The sequence below is a fragment of the Grammomys surdaster genome, unplaced genomic scaffold (genome assembly GCF_004785775.1).
Source record: "Grammomys surdaster isolate TR1022 unplaced genomic scaffold, NIH_TR_1.0 125284, whole genome shotgun sequence".
Classification (NCBI taxonomy): Eukaryota; Metazoa; Chordata; class Mammalia; order Rodentia; family Muridae; genus Grammomys; species Grammomys surdaster.
In genome coordinates this window covers 513,497-536,561 of record NW_021620163.1, presented here as the reverse complement: position 1 = coordinate 536,561, position 23,065 = coordinate 513,497, and the positions used below count along the sequence as shown (strand labels likewise).

Sequence of the window (23,065 nt, the reverse complement as noted above, 5' to 3'; positions counted from 1 at the left end):
TTTTCAAAGAAAGAAGAATTCAACAAGTCAGAATATCACCAGGAACCAAAGCAACTGAATAATATTCATATTTTTATTCCTTAAATTTAAAAGCTTTTTATCAACTTCAGTTAGCTTCATGTTGAAATCTGAAAAGATTCTTCAGGGATTTCATGACTATGGCAGGTGAGGCTAACATCATGGTATAGAACCAAGGAATTTTAATGTCTTGACATTTATCCCAATATGTCATTTCTTTGTCTGCAGATTAAACATTTGTCACCTACCTCCTACCTATTTCAACTAATGATAAGATGTACAACTATAGTGTGACTGAATTCATTCTTTTTGGATTGACACAGGACTCAGAAAAACAGAAGGCAATATTTGGAGTCTTCTTAATTCTTTACTTTATGACTTTAATGGGGAACTTTCTCATCGTGGTGACTATTAAGATGAGTGAGACACTTGGGAGTCCCATGTACTATTTCCTCTTCTATTTGTCTTTTGCTGATGCATGCTTCTCTACAACTACAGCACCTAGGTTGATTGTGGACTCCCTCTCCTCTCAAAAAATTATTACCTACAATGAATGCATGACTCAGGTCTTTGCAGCTCACTTCTTTGGGTGCATGGAGATCTTTGTGCTTATCCTCATGGCCATTGACCGCTATGTAGCAATCTGTAAGCCTCTAAGATATACAACTATAATGAGCCAGCATATCTGTGGCATATTAGTGATTCTTGCCTGGGTAGGATCATGTATTCACTCTTCAGCACAGATTTTCTTGGCCTTAAGATTACCATTCTGTGGCCCAAATGTGATTGATCACTATTTCTGTGATTTGCAGCCCTTGATGAAGCTTGCCTGCATGGATACGTATGTGATAAATTTGTTAGTTGTGTCTAATAGTGGTGCCATATGCATGGTAAGTTTCATAGTACTTCTTATCTCCTATATTGTCATCTTATACTCTCTGAGAAACCACAGTGCAGAAGGAAGACGAAAGGCCTTGTCTACATGTACTTCTCATTTCATTGTGGTGGTCATATTTTTTGGTCCCTGTATATTTATATATACACGCCCTCCAACCACCTTCCCAATAGACAAGATGGTGTCTGTGTTTTATACAATTGGAACACCACTGCTCAACCCTCTTATCTATACTTTGAGGAATGCAGAAGTAAAAAATGCCATGAAAATATTATGGTGTGGTAAAGTATGACTACAGTCAATAAATAATGTACAAGAATTTTGTAGTAAAGTAACTTAAGAGGTAACTTGTTCTATATGGGCTGCAAATATAAAGTATTTCTGGAAGTATATAATCAAGATGTCTGTCTCGTATATGTAAGTAGACATAAGAATCTTTGGCCATTTAGATAACTTAATGGCTTGATTTGCTTGACAACAAGGCTGATGACTTGAGTACAGTTCCTGAAACTGACATGGTTAAAGGAGAAAATAAATTCCTATAATTTGTCCTCTGACTTCATGCTGTGCACATATACAAATATATATATACATATATATGAATATATATATATATATATTTCTAAATAAATTAGTGCAGTAAAATATTTTAAAAGTCATTGTCTGATTCAATCCTCATATATAGGTAGTAATTGAATAATTAATTATGTACATAGACATAAAGATGCGTAAACAACTAATTGATAAACAACTGTATTTTATGTAAAAGGTTATATGTAAATTACTTTTAAAGATTTTACTCTTGTCTGTTTTGAATATGTTCATAAACATAATTTACATGAAATCATACAAAACAAAATTTTGGTCTTGCCAACCTAAGAATTACAAGAATGATCTTAGAAATCATAACCTTCTTGCCTCTGGCAGATTTACAGTAATATAGAATTGAAGTAGACCAAGAACTTGAAAGTATACCCAGTATCTCAACTTTGCTGAAAGATAATGAACCTCCTGTTGATGGTGATAGCAGGAGTCTTTTATTTGAATCTGAACTGAAGGTCTTTCACATTGCCATTTGAAATGGAGGGACAGGAGAACTGAAACTCAGGCAACATGAATATGCAGATCAATGAAGAAGACCAATATATAGCAGGATGAGAGAGAGAGACAGACAGAGGGATAGAGAGAAGACATGGGGAGACACATAGAAATCCTGATTCTCTCTGGGAGAAGAAAAACAGTATCACAATACTTATTGTTTGTTTCAGCTATGTGAATATTTGGATAAATAAATGGATCCTCTGGAAACAAATTTAGCTAACTTGAAATAAATTAAATTATTAGTACTCGATGAGTACCAGAACTGATAAGAGGGAAAAGGATTTTTTGTTTCCTTTAAATAGTATATAAAATTTAGAATTAATATTTTTAGGATTGAAATTTGGCACTATCCACATTAGACTTTCAGCTATATGAGTGTTTTAAATAATAGATGCTAATATCCAAAAAACATGTTTTTTAAAGTTCCTTTACTATTGGATATTTTATTTATTTACATTCCAGATGCTTTCCAATTTCCCCATTTCCCCTCCTTAGAAATCCCCTATCCCATCCCCTCCTCCTTTTAGCTCTTATACCATTTTAATCACATGCAAGTATTCAGGTCAGTTCTAGATTGAGGGTCTAGCAATACAATAGATGCAAATAGTCAAGGAACAAGCACAATAATAAACACAAATAGTCAAAGAACAAGCAAGGCAATAAACAAAATTCCATGAATATTCCTGTGATCACTGTTTTTAGGGGCTTATTAGGATCACCAAAATATTTGATCCAAATTCCCTGTCCTAGCCCAAAGTCATTTTCATGTCTGAAGCCTACCTCCTTGTTCTAGCCTAAAATTTAGATTTCTGCCTAAAATTACTTCTTTGTTCTAGCCTAATGTCATCTTCCTGCCTGAAGCCCACTCCTTGTCCTTAGCCAATGTCATATTCCTGCCAAGTAGCCCATTTCCTTGTCCTTGTCCCATGTCAGATTCTTGCCAAGTAGTCTCAAAAGCTCTCTGCCTCTCCCCTCTTTTTATTTAACAAACAAGACTGAGCCTGTCTTAGGTCATTCTGACAAGAATACCTTCCTGAAAGTCAGAGCTATCCACATTAGACTTTCAGCTATATGAGTGTTTTAAATAATAGGCACTAATAGCCCAAAACATATTTCTTAAAGTTTCTAGTCACTTATTTACCAATGTCAGTTTTGTCTATACTCTTCTCAGATGAGTGTCTATACTTTTCAATATTTGTGGTTTTGAGTTTTGATTTCAATACCTATAAAATATTCTATGCATAATAACTTTTTTAAAATCAATTTATTTATTTATCTACATTTTAAGCCCTGTCCCCCATACTGGCCCACCTTCACTGAGACCCTCCTCCCCTTCTCCTCTGAGAGCTGGGGTTTCCCTGGGTATCCCCACATCCTTGTGTATCAGGTCTCTGCCAGATTAGGTGATTCTATCCCACTGAGTCCAGACAAGGCAGTCTTTTGGGGGACCATAGTCAGGCTAGAGCTTTAAAGAGTGACTCTGCTTCTCTTGGTGGGGGATCCACATGGAAACTGAGTTACACATCTGGTGCATATGTACTGGGTCCTTCATTCCAATGTGTGTTCTTTGATTGGTGGTTTAGTTTCTGAGAGCTAGGTTAGTTCACCCTGTTGGTTATCCTGTGAAGTTCTCATACCCTTTGAGGCCTTCAATCTTTCCCTCAACTCTTAAATAAGAGTCATAGACATCCATCCTATATTTGCCTATGGGTATTTGTATTTGTTTTATTCAGCCGTTGGATAAGAGCTCCTCAAAGACAGTTATATTAGGCTCCTGTCTGGAAGTATAACAGTGTAGCTGTAAGACAACCTACTCTGTGCTCTATCAGGTTTCACACTCATACCTGCACAAAAAAGAAACACACACACACGTTAATTTTGATATGCCTTGGTTAGCTCAAAGGCTGCACACTTCCAATCTTTCCCACAGCTAGCAAACATTCTCCTCCAGTATCCCAGCATTAACATCCTTAAAAATCTATATTTCATCTCTTCTGAGACACAATCCTGGAATTGGCCACTAATGCCACTTCCTGGAATTCTGACATGGCTGGTTCAACCTACACCCCTCTCTTGGCAATCCTCCTCCTCCTGTCCCTCTACCCAGCCTGGGAATCCTAATACTCCTGTGTCTGTCTGTCCTGCCCAACCATTGGCTGCTGGCATCTTTATATACCAATTGGAGCCAACTTGGGGTAGAGTCCCTCCGTGTCTTAAGTGCAATGTCTTAAGTGCAGTATAAGCAGTTTGGGGACCTAAATTAACATTAGAAAACAAACATTAGGCCAAACCCAATTCATAACAAAGTATCATTGACAGGGATTGGTGCTTGCCCAAGAGATGGGTTCAAGTTGGGACAGTTATTACCATTCATTATTAATCACTGCTCCATCTTGTCCTTGTATTTCATTTAGGTGGAACAAATTCAGGGTTGAAACTTTGTGGGTAGGTTAGTGTCCTATCTGTCCATTATGGGTACTGCCTGGTTACAGAAAGTGGCCCCTTCAGCTTCCATATCCCAATTGTTAGGCATATCAGATAAAGTCATTTACATTGACTCCTGGGAGCCACCTACATCTCAGGTCTCTCAGACTTCCTAAAGAATCCCTCTATTGCTCAACCCCTGGTAGCTACAGATTTCCATTCATTTTCTGGGCCTCTCTCCTATCTCTCCCTAAACAGCTCTGCATTGCCTTTGAGTCCCCCTCTTTCAGCTACTTCCCTCCCTTCTTCCTCCCTCTTCCTCCTGTGACTATTTTGTTCCCCCTTTTAAATGTGATCCTTGGTGGGACCTTCTTTCTTGTTAAATTTCCTTGCCCTGACTCAATATACAGAACCTAATTAACTAATTAAAACTAAAATATATTAAGATATGAGAAATGAAACATAAATAAAATAGTTGGAGAAACAGTTACATAAGTCAAGAGAAGAAAACAGAAGAACAAAGTATACAAAGATAGGTACTGTAAAAGACAAAATAAACATTCAATTAAAACAAAATAACAACTAAAGTGAAATTTGACCAACAGCAAAACAAACCAAGAAAAAAAATACACTAAAACTCACTGGTAAGCGTCTCCTTCTGGATAACAATTTTTATTGATAGTTATGTATTAGAGGGTAACTTATTTATATTTTAACATTCAAAATAGTTAAAACTAGATTAAAAGTATAAATAACTGATCAGATTCAATACAAATTGGGCTTCTCAGTTAGAAAACAAATATTACCTGCAGAGAAAGCAAACAGGTATTGAGAGTGAAGGACTAACATACATTTATAGTAGTAATGTATTGGTAAGCATTTTCTCAAGGAATTCAATTCAATAAAATTATCATATTTTAAGAAATATTAATTTTTTGATAATTTCACATCTTGATCATAGTCAAATGCTCCTGTAACTTCTCTAATATATGACCACATTTCCCTATACCCCAACTTCATGCCTTCTTTTACCTAAGCTTATAACCCATTGACTCTATTTTGCATTGCCCGTATAGTTATAGGCCATCAACTGGTGCTTGTTTGACCTACTGAAAAATCACACAGTTAAAGAAAATGGACTATGCCTTCCCTGGAAGCCATTAGGTGCCCATAACTTCTCAGTTAAGGGTAGGGGATCATGAAGCCTTTCACATTCTATGTTACAATGGTTAGTTGATCTTGTGCTGACAAAAACAAAAAGCAAAATCAAACCAAAACAAAAATCAAAAACAACAACAACAACAACAGAAATTCCTAAAAGCTAATGAAAGCAATAGTTTTGTCTCATCCAGAAGACTCTTCCATAATTCAGAACAATTGAAGAGGATGGCATTTAGCATATTTTAAAAGTAATGTATATGCTCCGATTCCATACAATGATGAAGTCTAAACATGAAATCTTAAACCACATACTTAGATGATTATTTTGGCAGCTGTTTAGAAGTGGGAAACTTCTACTCCAGACATACTCCAGGGCAATGTGTGATAATTTACATTTCATTCACATGAAACACACATCCTCAGAGGAACCAGTGAAGTATTCCAGTTTATTTTTTTTCTGACCAAGTATACATTTCCAGGAATATGAGAGCGGTCACTCAATTATCCCATTATCATCAATTTCCAGGTGATTGTGTTCACTGAAATGGTAGAATGTTTCCTTCATCATGTTTGGAGAAATATGATGACTATCTCTTCTTCTTTGGATACCATCCAAGTCTGTAAGAACACAGGTTGCTCACTTTAAGCAGACTTGCATCATCAAAGATTCATCCCATGCGGATGGTTCTCTAATTATGAAGATTCTAATTAATATCTAATTCATTTCACTAACCAACAATGATAATAAGACATCGTCAAGGTGATTAGCTTCCTGTTACCAGAAAAAGGTGACACTTTACTAGGTGAAACATTACATATAAACACACATACACACACATGCACACACACACACACACACACATATATCTATGTAACATGTATCTATATAAAACTCAGAAATGAGAGAAAGTCTGCATTGATTAATTTGCTTTAATATGATCATATTCAGCTTTTTCTATATCCAGTGGATGACTTTTTGTGGTTGAATAAAATGTAAATGTACACATCTATTACATTTTCTTGATACACAAATAGTTTGATCTAATAATTTTGTACTATGAAGAATGATGCAATAAACATTGATTTTCTCTAAGTATCTCTAGGAACAGGATCTTTTAGGTAAATACTTAAAACTTGAATACCATATGTTGTATATATTTTTAATTTTTAATAATAAAAATGATTAATGTATATTTAACAGCAAATTTAATTTGAATTCATTCTATCCTTTACTGCACACATTTTTGTTCATCCTTATGAATATTTCTTGTTTGTATTCTTAATGACTTTCTTGCATACTGTTATTTCCTTCACCTGTCTAATTGTATTTTCCTACATACCTTTAAGGAATTTATTTGTTTCCTCTTAAAAGACCTGTATCTGTTTAATTTTATTTTCCTGTATTCTCAGTCTCTCTGTCTCTCTGTCGCTCATCTCTCTGTCTCTCTCTGTCTCTCTGTGATATAGATATCAAACAAGGAAGGGGGATATCATTTGAATGTATATACATATATACATACATATATATACACATTTAAATGATATCCCCCTTCCTTGTTTCCCCTCCACAACCCCCTCATCCCATCCCCCCTCTCTTTTCCTCTGTGAGGGTGCTCCTCCACCCACTCAGGAACTCCTGCCTCACTACTCTAGCATCCCCCTTCATTGGAGCATCACGACTTCACAAGACCAAGGGCATCTCCTCCTATTGATGACCATCTGCTGTTACATATGTAGCTGGAGCCATGGAACCCTCCATGTATACTCTTCGGTTGGTGGTTTATTTATTTCCTGGGAGCTCTGGGAGTCGGGTTATTTGATATTGTTCTTCCTATAGGGTTGCAATCCCCTTCAGCTCCTTCTGTCCTTCTGCTAGCACTTCCATTGGCGTCCCCAGTCTCGGTAAGATGGTTGGCTGGGAATATCTGCAATCTGTATTAGTCAGGTGCTGTCAGACCCTCTCAGGGGACAGCCATACCAGGCTCCTGTCAGCAAGCGCTTCTTGTCACCAGCTATAGCCTAAAGAATGCCAAATAGATTAGTTAAGAAAAGAAATTCCTCCTGCCACATAATAATCAAAACAGCAAATGCACAGAACAAAGAATATTAAAAGCATTAAGGGGAAAAGGTCAAGTAACATATAAAGGCAGGCCTATCAAAATTACACTAGACTTCTCAACAGAAACTCCAAAAGCTAGATGATCTTGGACAGATGTTGTATAGATGCTAAGAGAGCAAAAATGTCAGCCCAGGATACTATACCTAGCAAAACTCTCAATTACCATAGATGGGGACACCAAGATATTCCATGACAAAATTAAATTTAAACAACATCTTTTCACTAATCCAGCCATACAGATGATAATAGAAGGCAAACTCTAAAACAAGGAGGGCAACTACACTAAATAAAAAGCAAAGAAATTAATCTTCTTATAACAAATCCTATATTTCTTTCAGGAATTTATTCATTTCGTCTTTAAAAGCTTCTATCATCTTTATAAGATTGGATTTGAGGCCATTTTCTTGTGCTTCAGTTGCGTTAGGGCATCCAAGGCTTGTTGTAGTGGGGTATCTGTGCTTTGCAGGTGTCATATTTCTCAGGTTCTTATTGTTTTCTTTCCATGGCCTTTAGCCATCTGAATAGTTTTGGACTTTGGATGTTCTTTTGGTAGTAGGTATTGGGAGGGGAGGTAAACCTTGGGCACTATGGTTCCAGACCTGCACTTCTGGATATTTCAGGAGCCTCAGGCCTGATGAAGTTGGTCAGAGAGGTAGCAGGAGGATAGATGTCTCCCAGGGATGGCAGGCTGCTCAGGGCAGCTTGGCTTAGCCCAGAGGGCTCCCTGACAAGGCAAGTTGCATGGGGGAAAGGAAGCTTACATGTAAGGTTCAAGAGTCTGATGGAGGTAGAGGAGAGGCAGCAGGAGTTTGGAGATCCACCTGGGATGGGAGTGTGCTCAGGGAATGTTGGCTTGGCTCACACTCCAGTTAAGATAAAGTAGAATTTTTGATCCAGCTTGAATTTCCATTTTTACAATGGGTATTGTGATTTGAATATGGAATATCCCTTTAGGATGATGTGTTTGAACACTTAGGTGACACTGTTTGAGGTTGTGACATTGTAAGTGTTGGAGCCTTGCTGGACCAGAAGATGGGTAGGGCTCTCCTCTAAACATCTACTTACCTACAACAATACTCTTTATTAAAACTTAACTCCTCTCTGTTTCCTTCCTTGCTCTCAGCATCAGAACTCTGTGGACAGACTTGATCTATTACATTTCTACCCAGATTTTTATCTCCATTTCAAGTCATGACTAACCACTAAATAAAAAAATTGATTTTATACCACATGATTTTGCATATACACAGCATGAAAGGAAAAGAAAAGATTTTTAAAAGAGAGACTTAGAGACAGAAAGAACAAATGTATCTTTATTTAATACATCTCATCTAATTGCTTAGCTCATCAGCAGTATTCAAACTTTGCTAACCTATATTTATAACATATTTCTGAATTGAACATATAGATATTTCATATTATCAACACCAAATTCTTTTTTTTTTATTTTTGTTTTAGTTTAGGCTTTATCAATTATGAGTGGAAATTGGAATCCTTAAGCAATATATTGCCTCCCTAATTGGTGTATTTATATCTTTCTGTTATATATTGTTCCTTATATATTTATTCACTTTATATCCTGATTGCATTCCTCCCTCTCTTTAGAGTACTTCCATTTCAGAGCCTTTTCCTTCATTCCTGCTCACCTTTCTCTCTGAGAAGGTGGAATGCCCCTTGTGTACCAAGCCACCATTGCACATCAAGTCACTGCAGAGTTAGGCACAACCTCTCTCATTGAGGCCAGACAAGGCAGCCCAGTTAGGAGAACAGACTCCATGGGCAGACAACAGACTCAGGGGCAGCCTACACGCTCCAGTTCTTGAGAGACCCACATGAAGACCAAGCTGCACATCTACTACATATATGTGCAGTGGCCTATGCCAGATCATGTTTGCTCCTTTGTTGGTGTTTCAGTATCTAGGACCTGCCACATATCCAGATTAGTTGACTCTATTAGTCTTCCTGTGGTGTTCCCATCCCAAACAGGTCCCTCAATCCTTTCCCCATCTCTTCCACTAGACTCCTCAAGCTCCAACTAAATTTTAGCTATCAGTTTCTGTATCTGTTTCTGTCAGCTGCTGAGTGGTACCTCTCAAAGGACAGTTATACTAAGCTTCTATCAGCATGATATTAGCATCGACCCCTGTTGTGGATAGCCCCAGCCTCGTATTTTGATGCTAGTTCCACTTTCCTGGGAGGGGCTGCAGAGGAGGAGTGAGTCTGTACACAGGTGACTTCTTCTGAACCTTCTGTCCAATTTGTTAAATAAAGGCTAGAGTCAGTGATTGGGCAGTAGAAGGGGAGGTGGATAAAAAGGCTTAGGGGAGGAGAGAGGAAGAGGAAGTTGGCAGAAGAGTAGAAGAAGGAAGAAGGAAGTCGGTGGAGGAGCAGGAGGTGGAAGGATAATGGAGGAGAAGCACGTGGCCTGGAAAAACCGCAAGTTCTAAGAGATCTCATAGCTGGGGAATAGAGTAGTGTAATGGTAAATCTGCCCAATCTAGGCGTGCAGTTTATATCCATAATTATTCAGTTGTGTTTTCCTTGACTGGTCTTATTTGAGTCTGAGATTTACCGCAGCAGACCCCAATCACAGACAAAGACACTCGTTGCCTGGCTTGGTTTACCCTGTGATGTCGAAGCTGGTTTTGACAACCTGGGGATTGTGATGCAAGTAAATAGTTCTCTGTGCTTGACAAGTTGTGGATTTCTTTGTTTGTCTCTATATGAGGAAAAAGAAGTGTCTTTGAGGAGTAGCTGAGAATTGTTTTTGCTACTCTGGGTTTTTTGCCTTTCCAGATGAGTGAGAATTGCTCTGTTCATGTTTTTGAAGAATTGTGTTGGGATTTTGATGGGGATTGCATTGAATATGTAGATTGCCTTTGGTAGGATGACCATTTTTGCTGTATTAATTCTGCCAATCTATGAGCATGGGAGATCTTTCCATTTTCTGAGATCTTCAATTTCTTTCTTGAGAGACATGAAGTTTTTGTCATACAGGTCTTTCACTAATTTGGCTAGAATTACCTCAAGATATCATTTGTGGCTATTGTGAAGGGTGTCATTTCCCTAATTTCTTTCTCAGCCTGTTTATAATTTGTATAAAGGAAGGCTACTGATTCATTTGAGTTAATTTTATATCCAGCCACTTTGCTGAAGTTGTTTATCAGCTGGAGAAGATCTCTGGTAGAATTTATGGGGTTGCCTATGTATACTATCATTTCATCTGCAAATAGTGATACCTTCATTTCTTCTTTGCCAATTTGTATCCCCTTGATGTCTTTTTGTTGTCTTACTGTACTAACTAGCACTTCAAGTACGATATTGAATAGATACGGAGAAAGTGGGCATCCTTGTCTTCTCCCCGACTTTAGTGTGATTACTTCAAGTATCTCTCCATTTATTTGATATTAGCTGTTGGTTTGCAGTAAATTGCCTTTTATTATATATAAGCAGGAGCCTTGAATTCTGATCTCTACAATTTCTAATTTTAACATGAAGGAGTTTTGTATTTTGTCAAATGCTTTTTCTGCATCTAAATAGATGATCAGGTGATTTTTTTCTTTGAGTTTGTTTATATAGAAGATTATGTTAATGTATTTTCATATATTGAACCAACCTTGCATCCCTGGAATGAAGCCTACTTGATTGTGGTGAATGATGGTTTTGATGTGTTTGTCGATTCTGTTTGCTAGAATTTTATTTAGTATTTTTGCATTGATATTCATGAACAAAATTGGTCTGAAGTTCTCTTTTTTTGGTTGATACTTTGTATGGTTTAGGTACCAGAGTAATTGTGGCTTCGTAGAACAAGTGAGGTATTTTTCCTTCTGTTTCTATTTTATGGAATAGATTAAGGAAATTTGGTATAAGATCTTTGAAAGTCTGGTAGAATTCTGCACTAAAACCATCTGGCCCTGGACTTTTTTGTTTGGAGGTTTTTAAATAACTTCTTCTATTTCCTTGGAAGATATGGGCCCATTTAGATGGTTTTACCTGCTCTTAATATAATTTTGGTATGTGGTATCTGTCTAGAAAAATAATCCATTTCATCTAGATTTTTCCAGTTTTGTTGTGTATATAGGGTTTCTTTAGTAGGATCTGATAATTTTTTGAATTTCCTCCGTTTCTGTTGTTAAGTCTCCCTTTTTATTTCTGATTTTGTTAATCTGGATACTGTCTGTAGGCTCTTTAGTTAGACTAGGGGTTTATCTATCTTGTTGATTCTAACAAAGAACCAGCTTTTGGTTTTGTTGATTCTTTGTATTGTTCTCTTTGTTTCTATTTGATTTATTTTAGCCCTGAGTTTGACTATTTCCTGCCTTCTACTCCTCTTGGGTGAATATGATTCATTTTGTTCTAGAGCTCTCAGGAGTGTTGTTAAGTTTCTAGTGTAAGATTTCTCCAATTTCTTTACCATGGCTCTTAGTACTATGGATTTTCCTTTTAGCATTGCTTTCATTGTGTCCTATAAGTTTGGGTATGATGTTTCAAGGTTTTCATTAAATTCTAAAAAGTCTTTACTTTCTTTCTTTATTTCTTCCCTGACTAAGTTATCATTGAGTAAAGAGTTTTTCAGTTTCCATATGTATGTGGAGTTTCTATTGGTTTTGCCGTTATTGAAGACCAGCCTTAAGCCTTGCTGATCAGATGGGATGCATAGGATTATTTCAGTCTGTTTTGTGACCAATTATATGGTTGATTTTGGATAAGGTATCATGAGGTACTGAGAAAAAGATGTATTCTTTTGTTTTAGGGTGAAATGTTCTGTAGATATGTTAAATCTATTTGTTTCATCACCTCTATTAGTTTCTTTCCTTATCTGTAGTACAAAGATATATTCTAGAGATATTTGCTAATACATTTTTGAAGCATTGTTTTAAAATCATATACATTTAGACATGTGTACCTGTTCCAGATTATTTAATGGTTTTACTGGACTGCTATCTATCTATCTATCTATCTATCTATCTATCTATCTATCATCTATCTATCTAATCTATCAATCACCATCTATGTATTCAAACTCTCTTTGTGTAGTCACAACCTTTCTTTCTCTCTTTATCAATCCCATTATCTAAATTCTACTCTATACATTTGCTCTATAATCTGCTAATTTATTATGTTTTATTTAGAGACAGAGTTATAATAATTCTAAGATAGTCTTGCAGTTATTATCTATGCATAGCTAAAGATGACCTTGAAGTTTCTCTGGCCTTCTTCCCTCTCCCTTCCAAGTGTGCAGAGTACAAACATATATCACAAGACATAGACTATGAAGTTTATTTTTGTATCCATAATAACTGTTTCTTTGGTAGTTTTTTCTCATTTGAAAAAATTTTACATCTAGAGAATTATACTAATGTACTAGGGTGTTTGACTGTTCTTCAGAGTATTATTTTGAAGCCGGCGGTGGTGGCACACACCTTTAATCTCAGCACTTGGGAGGCAGAGGCAGGCAGATTTCTGAGTTCAAGGCCAACCTGGTCTGCAGAGTGAGTGCCAGGACAGCCCGGGCTATAAGAGAAACCCTGTCTAGAAAAAACAAAAACAAAAACAAAACAAACAAAAACAAAAAAGTATTATTTTGAAAAGATTAAGACAACACCATCTTCTCTCAACTTTATTTTTTGTCTCCTTAGATATTACTTAGTCATTTACACAGCCTCCTTGGCAAAGCTTTTAAGTAGTTCATGACTTTGACCATAATATTCATGTATTGGGTAGTATCTGAAGAATGCCACTGAGTTCTTCGAAGAAAGAACATGTCACTGTGTTGCCCCATATTTCTCATTAATGTAACTTCTGAGAACATTTCTATAATTTGATCTTGTTTTTACTAGTACTGTATCCTTGAACTTAGACACCAAGAGACTTCAGGGGCATATGCCTGCTCTTGGTCTAGTGTTAATAAAATGACTCAAAACTTTTAATTGTCTTAATCTGGATGGTTATCAATAACTATCTCACATAGATTTTAATTGACAATTTTGAAAATTTTTTACTTATACTCATTATATATTCCTCTCTGTCTTATTACTTTTCTGTTATCTGTGGTTTCCATGGCTACTTAACATTTACAGGTTACAATATACAATTTCAACTTTTACATCTACATCCAAGTAGCAAGCCATATTTTATCTGAAATATACCAGCATTATTATTCTATAATCATTATGTCAATTTTAGTAATCATTTTATACATGATTGTGTGTGTGTGTATGTGTCCACAAGTATGTGTGTGCATCTGTATTTGTCAGAATTTTCTGGGAAAAAATACTCAACATGAGCAACTTAAATGTTGTATACAATATTCTTGGGAAAGTTTGAACAAATCTCTTCTAACCCCAGATAAGGAATCAATGACAGACTGAAATATGGATAGCTCTAAAGTCCAACATGATCAATAAATTAGCTTTATTGAGGACACTTACTATAATGTGGGTGAAGGATTACTGACAGGAATAGAAATGACTTAAAAGGAGCTGCATTACCAAAGCCCAAAAAAGCATGGATGGTAGCTCATGATAGCTGGAAAAGGGAATAGTGCACAATCTACAGGTAGATTAACACATTAGAGTATAATTTTCAGGCAGCTTGCTCAGTGGATCTGAGCCTCTTCCTGGTGACTGGCCTTTCTTTAGGTTCTTCTAGATAGTGCAGCTTGTCTGAGTGTCTCTTAGAAGTCTTTACAGAATACATATGCTTAAGAAGTCAGGATTCTAGTGCGTTTGAATAGTATTAGGGATTTCCTGAAGATAGTGAGTTTTCCCTGAAGATATTGTTTCTGAGATTTCTCTCTCTTCTGCATTATCTTGTCATTTACCTCCTTATTGATGTCCTCTACCATTACAATCTTACCTTTAGACTATGCTCTTGCTTCCATTTCAGCCTCCACTTTAACATCCTGCCTTAAAATATGCTGTTCTTTTACTTACCCTTTAACATTTTGTGCCTTAACACATTTCTCTCCAAAATGGAATATTTTATTCTAGAAAAATATGTTATAAGACATAAGAATAACATGAGAATTTTACTGGGGTTACTTACAGAGATATGTTAGAGGAATTATTACAAAAACAAAAATGAACCAGAGAGCTGCATTAAAATTCCAACCCATCACGGATGCAGGCAAATGAATTTGGAAATCTGATCCTCATTACACAGTCTACAAGCAGATCCACAGTTTGGAAAATGTCATTTACAGGTAGCTCAGTTGGACTGAGGCTCTTCCAAGAAGTTCGTTAGGTCTTTCCCATTAAAGAAGATCTGTTTTTTTTTTTTTTTTCTTATTCTCCAAGGAAGCTTGACTGACTTCTATCTTCTAGGTAGGTCAGCTTGTGAATGCCTGTTGTATGCAACCTAACATGGTTGAGAGTCTGAGTCTCAGCAGTCATTTTTATACAAGTCTGAGGAAAGATGGGCTTAGTGAGTCTGATTCTTTACAGGTGCTTCTTATAGTTATTGAATTATTTACATTCTGAATTTTAAAGAATTTCTTTCATGACAGAATATTCCCCTGCTTTTACATGAGATTATCATAAGACATAATGTTTTTCCTCTGAAAAAATTTCTACTCAATGTTAAGGGATTACTTTTGGCTCAGGGTTTTGTAGATATCAGCTCAGATTTTGGTACCCTAAAGTCTTAACTAAGAGTGAGTTAGAACATCATGTTATCGAGAAAATTTTGTATTGAAAACATAACAATACCATGTGTATCAATACATTTTCATAGATTTATATAGATGTATGGGTAGACATACAAACACATATATGTGTATATAATCCATATATATATTTATATTTATATATGTAGTATATAGTGTGTTTATATATATTGATTTTGTTCTTTATTGATAAGATTTTTTTCTTCTTTTTTTTTTTCCTTTTTTTTATTGGATGTTTTACTTACGTTTCCTATGTTGTCCCCTTACCCCATCCCCCACCCACCCAGGAACCCCCAATCCCCTCACCCCTCCTCCTTCTTCTCCATGGATGTAATCTCTATCTACCATCCCCACTCCCACCTCCCCACCCTCAAAATTCCCACCCCCTGGGGCATCCAGCCTTCATTCGCTCAAGGTTCTCTTCTTCCACCTATGCCCAGCAGTGCCCTCCACTCTTACATATTCAACTGAAGCGCTGGATCCCTCCCTAAGTGTTCCCAGGCTGGTGGTTTAGACCCTGGGAGCTGTGGTTGGTTGGTATTGTTGCTGTCCTCATGGTGCCACAAGTCCTTTCAGCTCTCCTTCAGTCTTCACTCTTAACTCCTCTATTGACAACCCCACGAACAGTTCAATGGCTAGTTGTGAGCATCTGCCTCTGACTATGTCAGACTCTTGAAGACCTCTGAGGAGATATCCATATCAGGCTTTTATCAGCATGCACTTCCTGACTTCCACATCAGCCTCTACCTTTGGTGATTGTACATGGGATAGATACTCAGGTGGAGTGGTCTTGAAACAGCCCCTCCTTCAGTTTCTGTCCCTCACTTTGTCTCCATATTTGCTCCTTTGAGTAATTTGTTGCTCCTTCTAAGAAGGACTGAATCACCCCCAGTTGGTCTTCCTTCTTTATGGGCTTCATGTGGCCTGTGAGTTGCATCTTGGGCATTTCAAGGATCTAGGCTACTATCCAATAATCAGTGAGTGAATACCATGTGTGTTCTTTTGTGATTGGCTTACCTCACTCAGCATGATAATTTCTAGTTCCATCCATTTACCTAGGAACCTCTCAAATTCATTGTTTTTAATAGCTGAGTAATACTCCATTGTGTAAATATACCACATGTTTTGAATCCATTCCTCAGTTGAAGGACATCTGGGTTCTTTCCAGCTCCTGGCTATTATAAACAAGGCTGCTATGAACATAGTTGAGCATATGTCCTTGTTATATGTTCGAGCATCTTCTGCGTATATGCCTAGGAGTGGTATAGCTCGATCCTCAGGTAATGCTATGTCCAATTTTCTGAGGAACCGCCACACTGATTTCCAAAGTGGTTGCACCATCTTGCAGTCCCACCAACAATGGAGGAGTGTTCCTCTTTCTCCACACCCTCACCAGCATCTACTATCACCTGAGTTTTTAATCTTAGCCATTCTGACTGGTGTGAGATGGAATCTCAGGGTTGTTTTGATTTGCATTTCCCTGACGACTAAGGATGCTGAACATTTCTTTAGGTGCTTCTCGGCCATTCGAGTTTCTTCCATTGAAAATTCTTTGTTAAGCTCTATACCCCATTTTTAATAGGGTAATTTGGTTGTCTGGAGTCTAATTTATTGAGTTCTTTGTATATATTGGATATTAGCCCTCTATCAGATGAAGGATTGGTAAAGATCTTTTCCAAATTTGTTGGTTGTCGTTTTGTCCTATTGACAGTGACCTTTGCCTTACAGAAACTTTGCAATTTTATGAAGTCCCATTTGTCAATTCTTTATCTTAGAGCATATGCCATTGGAGTTCTGTTCAGGAACTTTTCCCCTGTGCCCAAGTATTCGAGGCTCTTCCCCACCTTCTCTTCTATTAGTTTCAGTGTATGTGGTTTTATGTGGAGGTCCTTTATCCACTTAGACTTAGGCTTTGTACAAGGGGATAAGAATGGATCAATTTTCATTCTTCTACATTTCCTCCAGTTGAACCAGCACCATTTGTTGAAAATGCTGTCCTTTTTCCACTGGTCCGTTTTAGCTCCTTTGTCAACGATCAAGTGACCATAGGAGTGTGGGTTCATTTCTGGGTCTTCAATTCTATTCCATTGATCTTCCTGCCCGTCTCTGTACCAATACCAGGTATTTTTTTTTATCACTATTGCTCTGTAGTACAGCTTGAGGTCAGAGATGGTGATTCCTCCAGAAGTTCTTTTATTGTTGAGAATAGTTTTCGCTATCCTGGGTTTTTTGTTATTCCATATGAATTTGAGAATTTCCTTTTCTAACTCTGTGAAGAACAGAGTTGGGATTTTAATGGGGATTGCATTGAATCTGTAGATTGCTTTTGGCAAGATGGCCATTTTTATTATATTAATCCTGCCAATCCATGAGCATGGGAGATCTTTCCATCTTCTGAGCTCTTCTTCGATTTCTTTCTTCAGAGACTTGAAGTTCTTGCCATACAGGTCTTTCACTTGCTTGGTTAGATTCACACCAAGGTATTTTATATTATTTGCAACTATTGTGAAGGATGTCATTCCCCTAATTTCTTTTTCAGTCTGTTTATCTTTCATGTAGAGGAAGGCTACTGATTTGTTTGAGTTGATTTTATAACCAGCCGCATTGCTGAAGTTGTTTATCAGGTTTAGGAGTTCTCTGGTGGAAGTTTGGGGGTCACTTACGTATACTATCATATCATCTGCAAATAGTGATATTTTGACTTCTTCCTTTCCTATTTGTATCCCTTTGACTTCTTTTTGTTGTCTAATTGCTCTGGCTAGGACTTCCAGTACTGTATTGAATAGGTAGGGGGAGAGTGGGCAGCCTTGTCTAGTCCCTGAACTTAGTGAGATTGCTTCAAGTTTCTCTCCATTTAGCTTGATGTTGGCTACTGGTTTGCTGTAAATTGCTTTTACTATGCTTCAGTAGGGCCCTTGAATTCCTGATCTTTCCAAGACTTTTATCATGAAGGGATGTTGAATTTTGTCAAATGCTTTCTCAGCATCTAGTGAGATGATCATGTGGTTTTTTTCTTTAAGTTTGTTTATATAGTTGATTACATTGATGGATTTCTGAATATTGAACCATCCCTGCATTCCTGGGATAAAACCTACTTGATCATGATGGATGATTATTTTGATGTGTTCTTGGATTCGGTTTGCTAGAATTTTATTGAGTATTTTTGCATCGATGTTCATAAGGGAGATTGGTCTGAAATTCTCTTTCTTTGTCGGGTCCTTGTGGGGTTTGGATAAGAGTGTAATTGTAGCTTCATAGAACGAATTGGGTAGTGTTCCTTCTGTCTCTATTTTGTGGAATAGTTTGAAGAGAATTGGTATTAGGTCTTCCTTGAAGGTCTGATAGAATTCAGCACTAAAACCATCTGGTCCTGGGCTTTTTTTAGAGGGGAGACTTTTAATGACTGCTGCTACTTCCTGAGGGGTTATGGACTATTTAGATGGTTTATCTGCTCCTGGTTTAACTTTGGTACCTGGTATCTGTCTAGGAAATTGTCCATTTCATCCAGGTTTTCCAGTTTTGTTGAGTATAGGCCTTTGTAGTAGGATCTGATGATTTTTTGAATTTCTTCAGTTTCTGTTGTTATGTCTCCCTTTTCAGTTCTGATTTTATTAATTTGGATACTGACTCTGTGCCCTCTGGTTAATCTGGCTAACGCTTTATCTATCTTGTTGATTTTCTCAAAGAACCAGCTCCTGGTTTTATTGATATTTTGTATTTTTCTTTCTGTTTCTATTTCGTTGATTTCATCCCTGAGTTTGATTATTTCCTGCCTTCTACTCCTCCTGGGTGTATTTGTTTCTTTTTGTTCTAGAGATTTTAGTTGTGCAGTCAAGTTGTTAGTGTGTGCTCTTTCCAGTTTCTTTTTGTAGGCACTTAGAGCTATGAGTTTTCCTCTTATCACTGCCTTCATGGAGTCCCACAAGTTTTGGTATGATGTGTCCTCATTTTCATTGAAATCTAAAAAGTCTTTTATTTCTTTCTTTATTTCTTCCTTGACCAAGTCATCATTGAATAGAGAGTTGTTCAGTTTCCATGTGCACTTGGGTTTTCCATTGGTTTTGTCATTATTAAAGACCAGTCTTAGTCCTTGGTGACCTGATAAGATGCAAGAGATTATTTCAATCTTTTTGTATCTGTAGAGGGTTGTTTTGTGACCAATTATATGGTCTATTTTGGAGAAGGTACCATGAGGTGCTGAGAAAAAGGTATATTCTTTTGTTTTAGGATGAAATGTTCTATAGATGTCTGTTTAGTCCATTTGGTTCATAACTTCTGTTAATGTCAAAGTGTCTCAGTTTAGTTTATGTTTCCATGATCTTTCCATTGCTGAGAGTGGGGTGTTGAAATCCCCCACTATTATTGTGTGAGGTGTAATGTTTGTTTTGAGCTTTATTAAGTTTCTTTTATGTATGTAGGTGCCCTTGCATTTGGAGCATAGATGTTCAGAATTGAGAGTTCACCTTGGTAGATTTTTCCTTTGATGAGTATGAAGTGCCCTTCCTTATCTTTTTTGATTAATTTTGGATGAAAGTCGATTTTATTTGATATTAGAATGGCTACTCCAGCTTGTTTCTTGGGATCATTGGCTTGGAAAATTGTTTTCCACCCTTTTATTCTGAGGTAGTGTCTGTCTTTGTCACTGAGGTGCGTTTCTTGTATGCAGCAAAATTCTGGGTCTTGTTAGTGTATCTAGTCTGATAGTCTGCATCTTTTTATTGGGAAATTGAGACCATTGATGTTAAGAGATATTAAGGAAAAATGATTGTGGCTTCCTGTTATTTTTGTTATTAGAGGTAAAGTTATGTTTGTATAGTTATCTTCTTTTGGGGTTGTTGGAAGGTTACTTCCTTACTTTTTCTAGGTTGTAGTTTCCCTCCTTGTGTTGGCGTTTACCATCAATTATCCTTTGAAGTGCTGGGTTTGTGGGAAGATATTGTGCAAATTTGGTTTTGTCATGGAATATCTTGGTTTCACCATCTATAGTGATTGAGAATTTTGCTGGGTATAGTAATCTGGGCTGGCAATTGTGTTCTCTTAGGGTCTGTATGATGTCAGTCCAGGCTCTTCTGGCTTTTATAGTCTCAGGTGAGAAGTCTGTTGTAATTCTTATAGGTCTGCCTTTATATGTTACTTGACCTTTTTCCCTTACTGCTTTTAGTATTTTTTCTTTGTTTTGTGCATCTGATGTTTTGATTATTATGTGACGGGAGGTATTTCTTTTCTGGTCTAGTCTATTTGGTGTTCTGTAGGCTTCTTGTATGTTTATGGGCATCTTGTTCTTTAGGTTAGGGAAGTTTTCCTCAATAATTTTGTTGAAGATATTTACTGGCCCTTTAAGTTGAGAATCTTCATTCTCATCTATACCTATTATCCTTAGGTTTGGTCTTCTCATTGTGTCCTGGATTTCCTGGATGTTTTGAGTTAGGAGTTTTTTGCGTTTTGCATTTTCTTTGACAACTGTGTCAATATTTTCCACCGTATCTTCTGCATTTGAGATTCTCTCTTCTATCTCTTGTATTCGGTTGGTGATGCTTGCGTCTGTGACTCCTGATCTCTTTCTTAGGTTTTCTATCTCCATGGTTGTCTCCCTTTGAACTTTCTTTATTGTTTCTATTTCCAGTTTCAGATCCTGAATGTTTTTGTTTAATTCCTTCTTTGTGTTTTCTTGCATTTCTTTAAGGGATTTCTGTGATTCCTCTTTAAGGGCTTCTATCTGTTTACTTGTACTCTCCTGTATTTCTTTAAGGGAGTTACTTAATTCCTTCTTATAATCCTCTATCATCATCATGAGAAGTGATTTTAATTCTGAATCCTGCTTTTCAGGTGTGATGGGGTGTTCAGGGCTTGCTATGTTGGGAGAACTGGGCACTGATGATGCCAAGAAACTTTGGTTTCCGTTGCTTATGTTCTTGCGCTTGCCTTTCGCCATCTGGTTAACTCTAGTGGTACCTGCCCTCACTGTGTAAAACTGGAGTCTGTGTTTCCAGTTATCTTGCTTATTGCAGAGCTCCTCAGAGTCCAGAGGTCTCTGTGGTCTTATGCTCCTAATCTCCTGGGTGGAAGAACTCCTGGGACTCAGGCCACCTCTTGGATCTGGAAATCATTCTGCTCTGAGTGCAGTGTGTTCTGGATGACTCAGGATTCAGTTTCAGCTGCTCTGAGTGCAGTGGCTTCTCGATGACTCAGGATTCAGTTTCTCCACAGGACAGGAGCAGACCGACTCTGTGTCTGCTCCAGCCCAAAGGACCAGGCAGGGGCGGAAGGGAAGTGGAATTCCGGAGGGGCGGGGTTTGGGTAGTTGCTGTGCCTTGAATATCCCTGGCTTCCAGATGTATCTCTGGGGCTTAGGGAGTGAGATGGAGTTCTTACCGGCTGCTCTGAGTGCAGTGGCTCCTCGATGACTCAGGATTCAGTTTTTCCACAGGATAGGAGCAGACCGACTCTGTGTCTGCTGCTCTGAGTGCAGTGGCTCCTCGATGACTCAGGATTCTGTTTTTCCACAGGACAGGAGCAGACCGACTCTGTGTCTGCTCCAGCCCAAAGGACCAGGCAGGGGCGGAAGGGCAATTTTTTCTTCTTTATCTTTGTTTATCTATCACTTTTAAATGACAAAGTTTTAGTTTCATTTATCAACCAGAGCATCAAAGTATTTTGATATAATGTGTATATATTCTTATCTCTGTTCTTTTGTTATTCACACAAAAAAATCATTCAGTGATTGAAGACTAAACAATTTCTTTACTTTTTTTAACAACTAGTAAAAAAAATAGTTTTTCAGAGGAGGAAATTAGACAAAAGAAGAATTTCTTAAGCCTCTCTAGATTTAAATCATAGTACTGGTCTCTAGAGACATAATGCTCAGAGTGGCCACTAAAAAAAAATTGAAAGTGCATTTTAGCCATAAAATTCACAAGAGGATTGAGTAATGCAAAAGTTTCTCATTATTATTTCATTGTGAACATCATTTTTTTTGTAGGCTCTTGAGGAAACAGATTACACTGAAATTTAAGGGAAGATAATCATGATCTATTCTGTTTTGTTTGGTTCATGGTCTATAGACATAAGAATCCTAAAACTTAACATATATGTATGCATGATATTTTTGCACAGAGTTATAACCTTTGAGTAAGAGTAGGTACAAAGAAGTATCATCAATCAAATATTACATCATTCTTTTATAAATTCATCAAATAATGCAGTATAAATCAACAGGCATGAAAGCAGCACTCTCCTTACCGAATAGTGACATTTTCATTTTTTGCAGGAAGAAAGCAGCCCTCATATTTTTGTGAAATTAAATCTGTTCTAGTTTTATTATCTAATTTTATTTCACATGTATATATGAGGGCAAGGTCAGCTAACTGAGTAACTGGAGAAGGTAAGTGTGTAAAGAAGAGAACAGAAAACTATCTTGAAGAACATCCATAATTCATTTGCAGGTAAACCTTTTTACAACTTTATTGTAACATCAATATATGTTGACAATTACATTTGTTATTTTTAAGGATTTACAATCAGGTATTGTCATCAGAATTTGAACAAGAATATAATAATATATTTCAGTATTTTATTTAATATGTATTTCAAACAGAATTTTAAGATAACATATTAAAACTTCAATGTTTATGTATTTCAGGTATCTACAAAAATCTAACTATAGAAAATGTCTCATTTCTCC

At 37.0% G+C, this 23,065-nt stretch overlaps 1 protein-coding gene across 1 annotated transcript; it reads left to right on the top strand.

The window, feature by feature from the left end:
* Positions 1-293: 293 nt before the first annotated feature.
* On the top strand, positions 294-1,205 carry LOC114637402 (olfactory receptor 4C11-like). Its single transcript, XM_028785630.1, has one exon. The coding sequence runs from the start codon at positions 294-296 to the stop codon at positions 1,203-1,205; it is 912 nt and encodes a 303-aa protein (XP_028641463.1).
* The last annotated feature ends 21,860 nt before the right edge of the window (positions 1,206-23,065 follow it).

What these genes read in the sequence shown, in the direction of transcription:
- LOC114637402 (XM_028785630.1), top strand. Translation starts at nt 294, where the DNA reads ATGTACAACTATAGTGTGACTGAATTCATTCTTTTTGGATTGACACAG.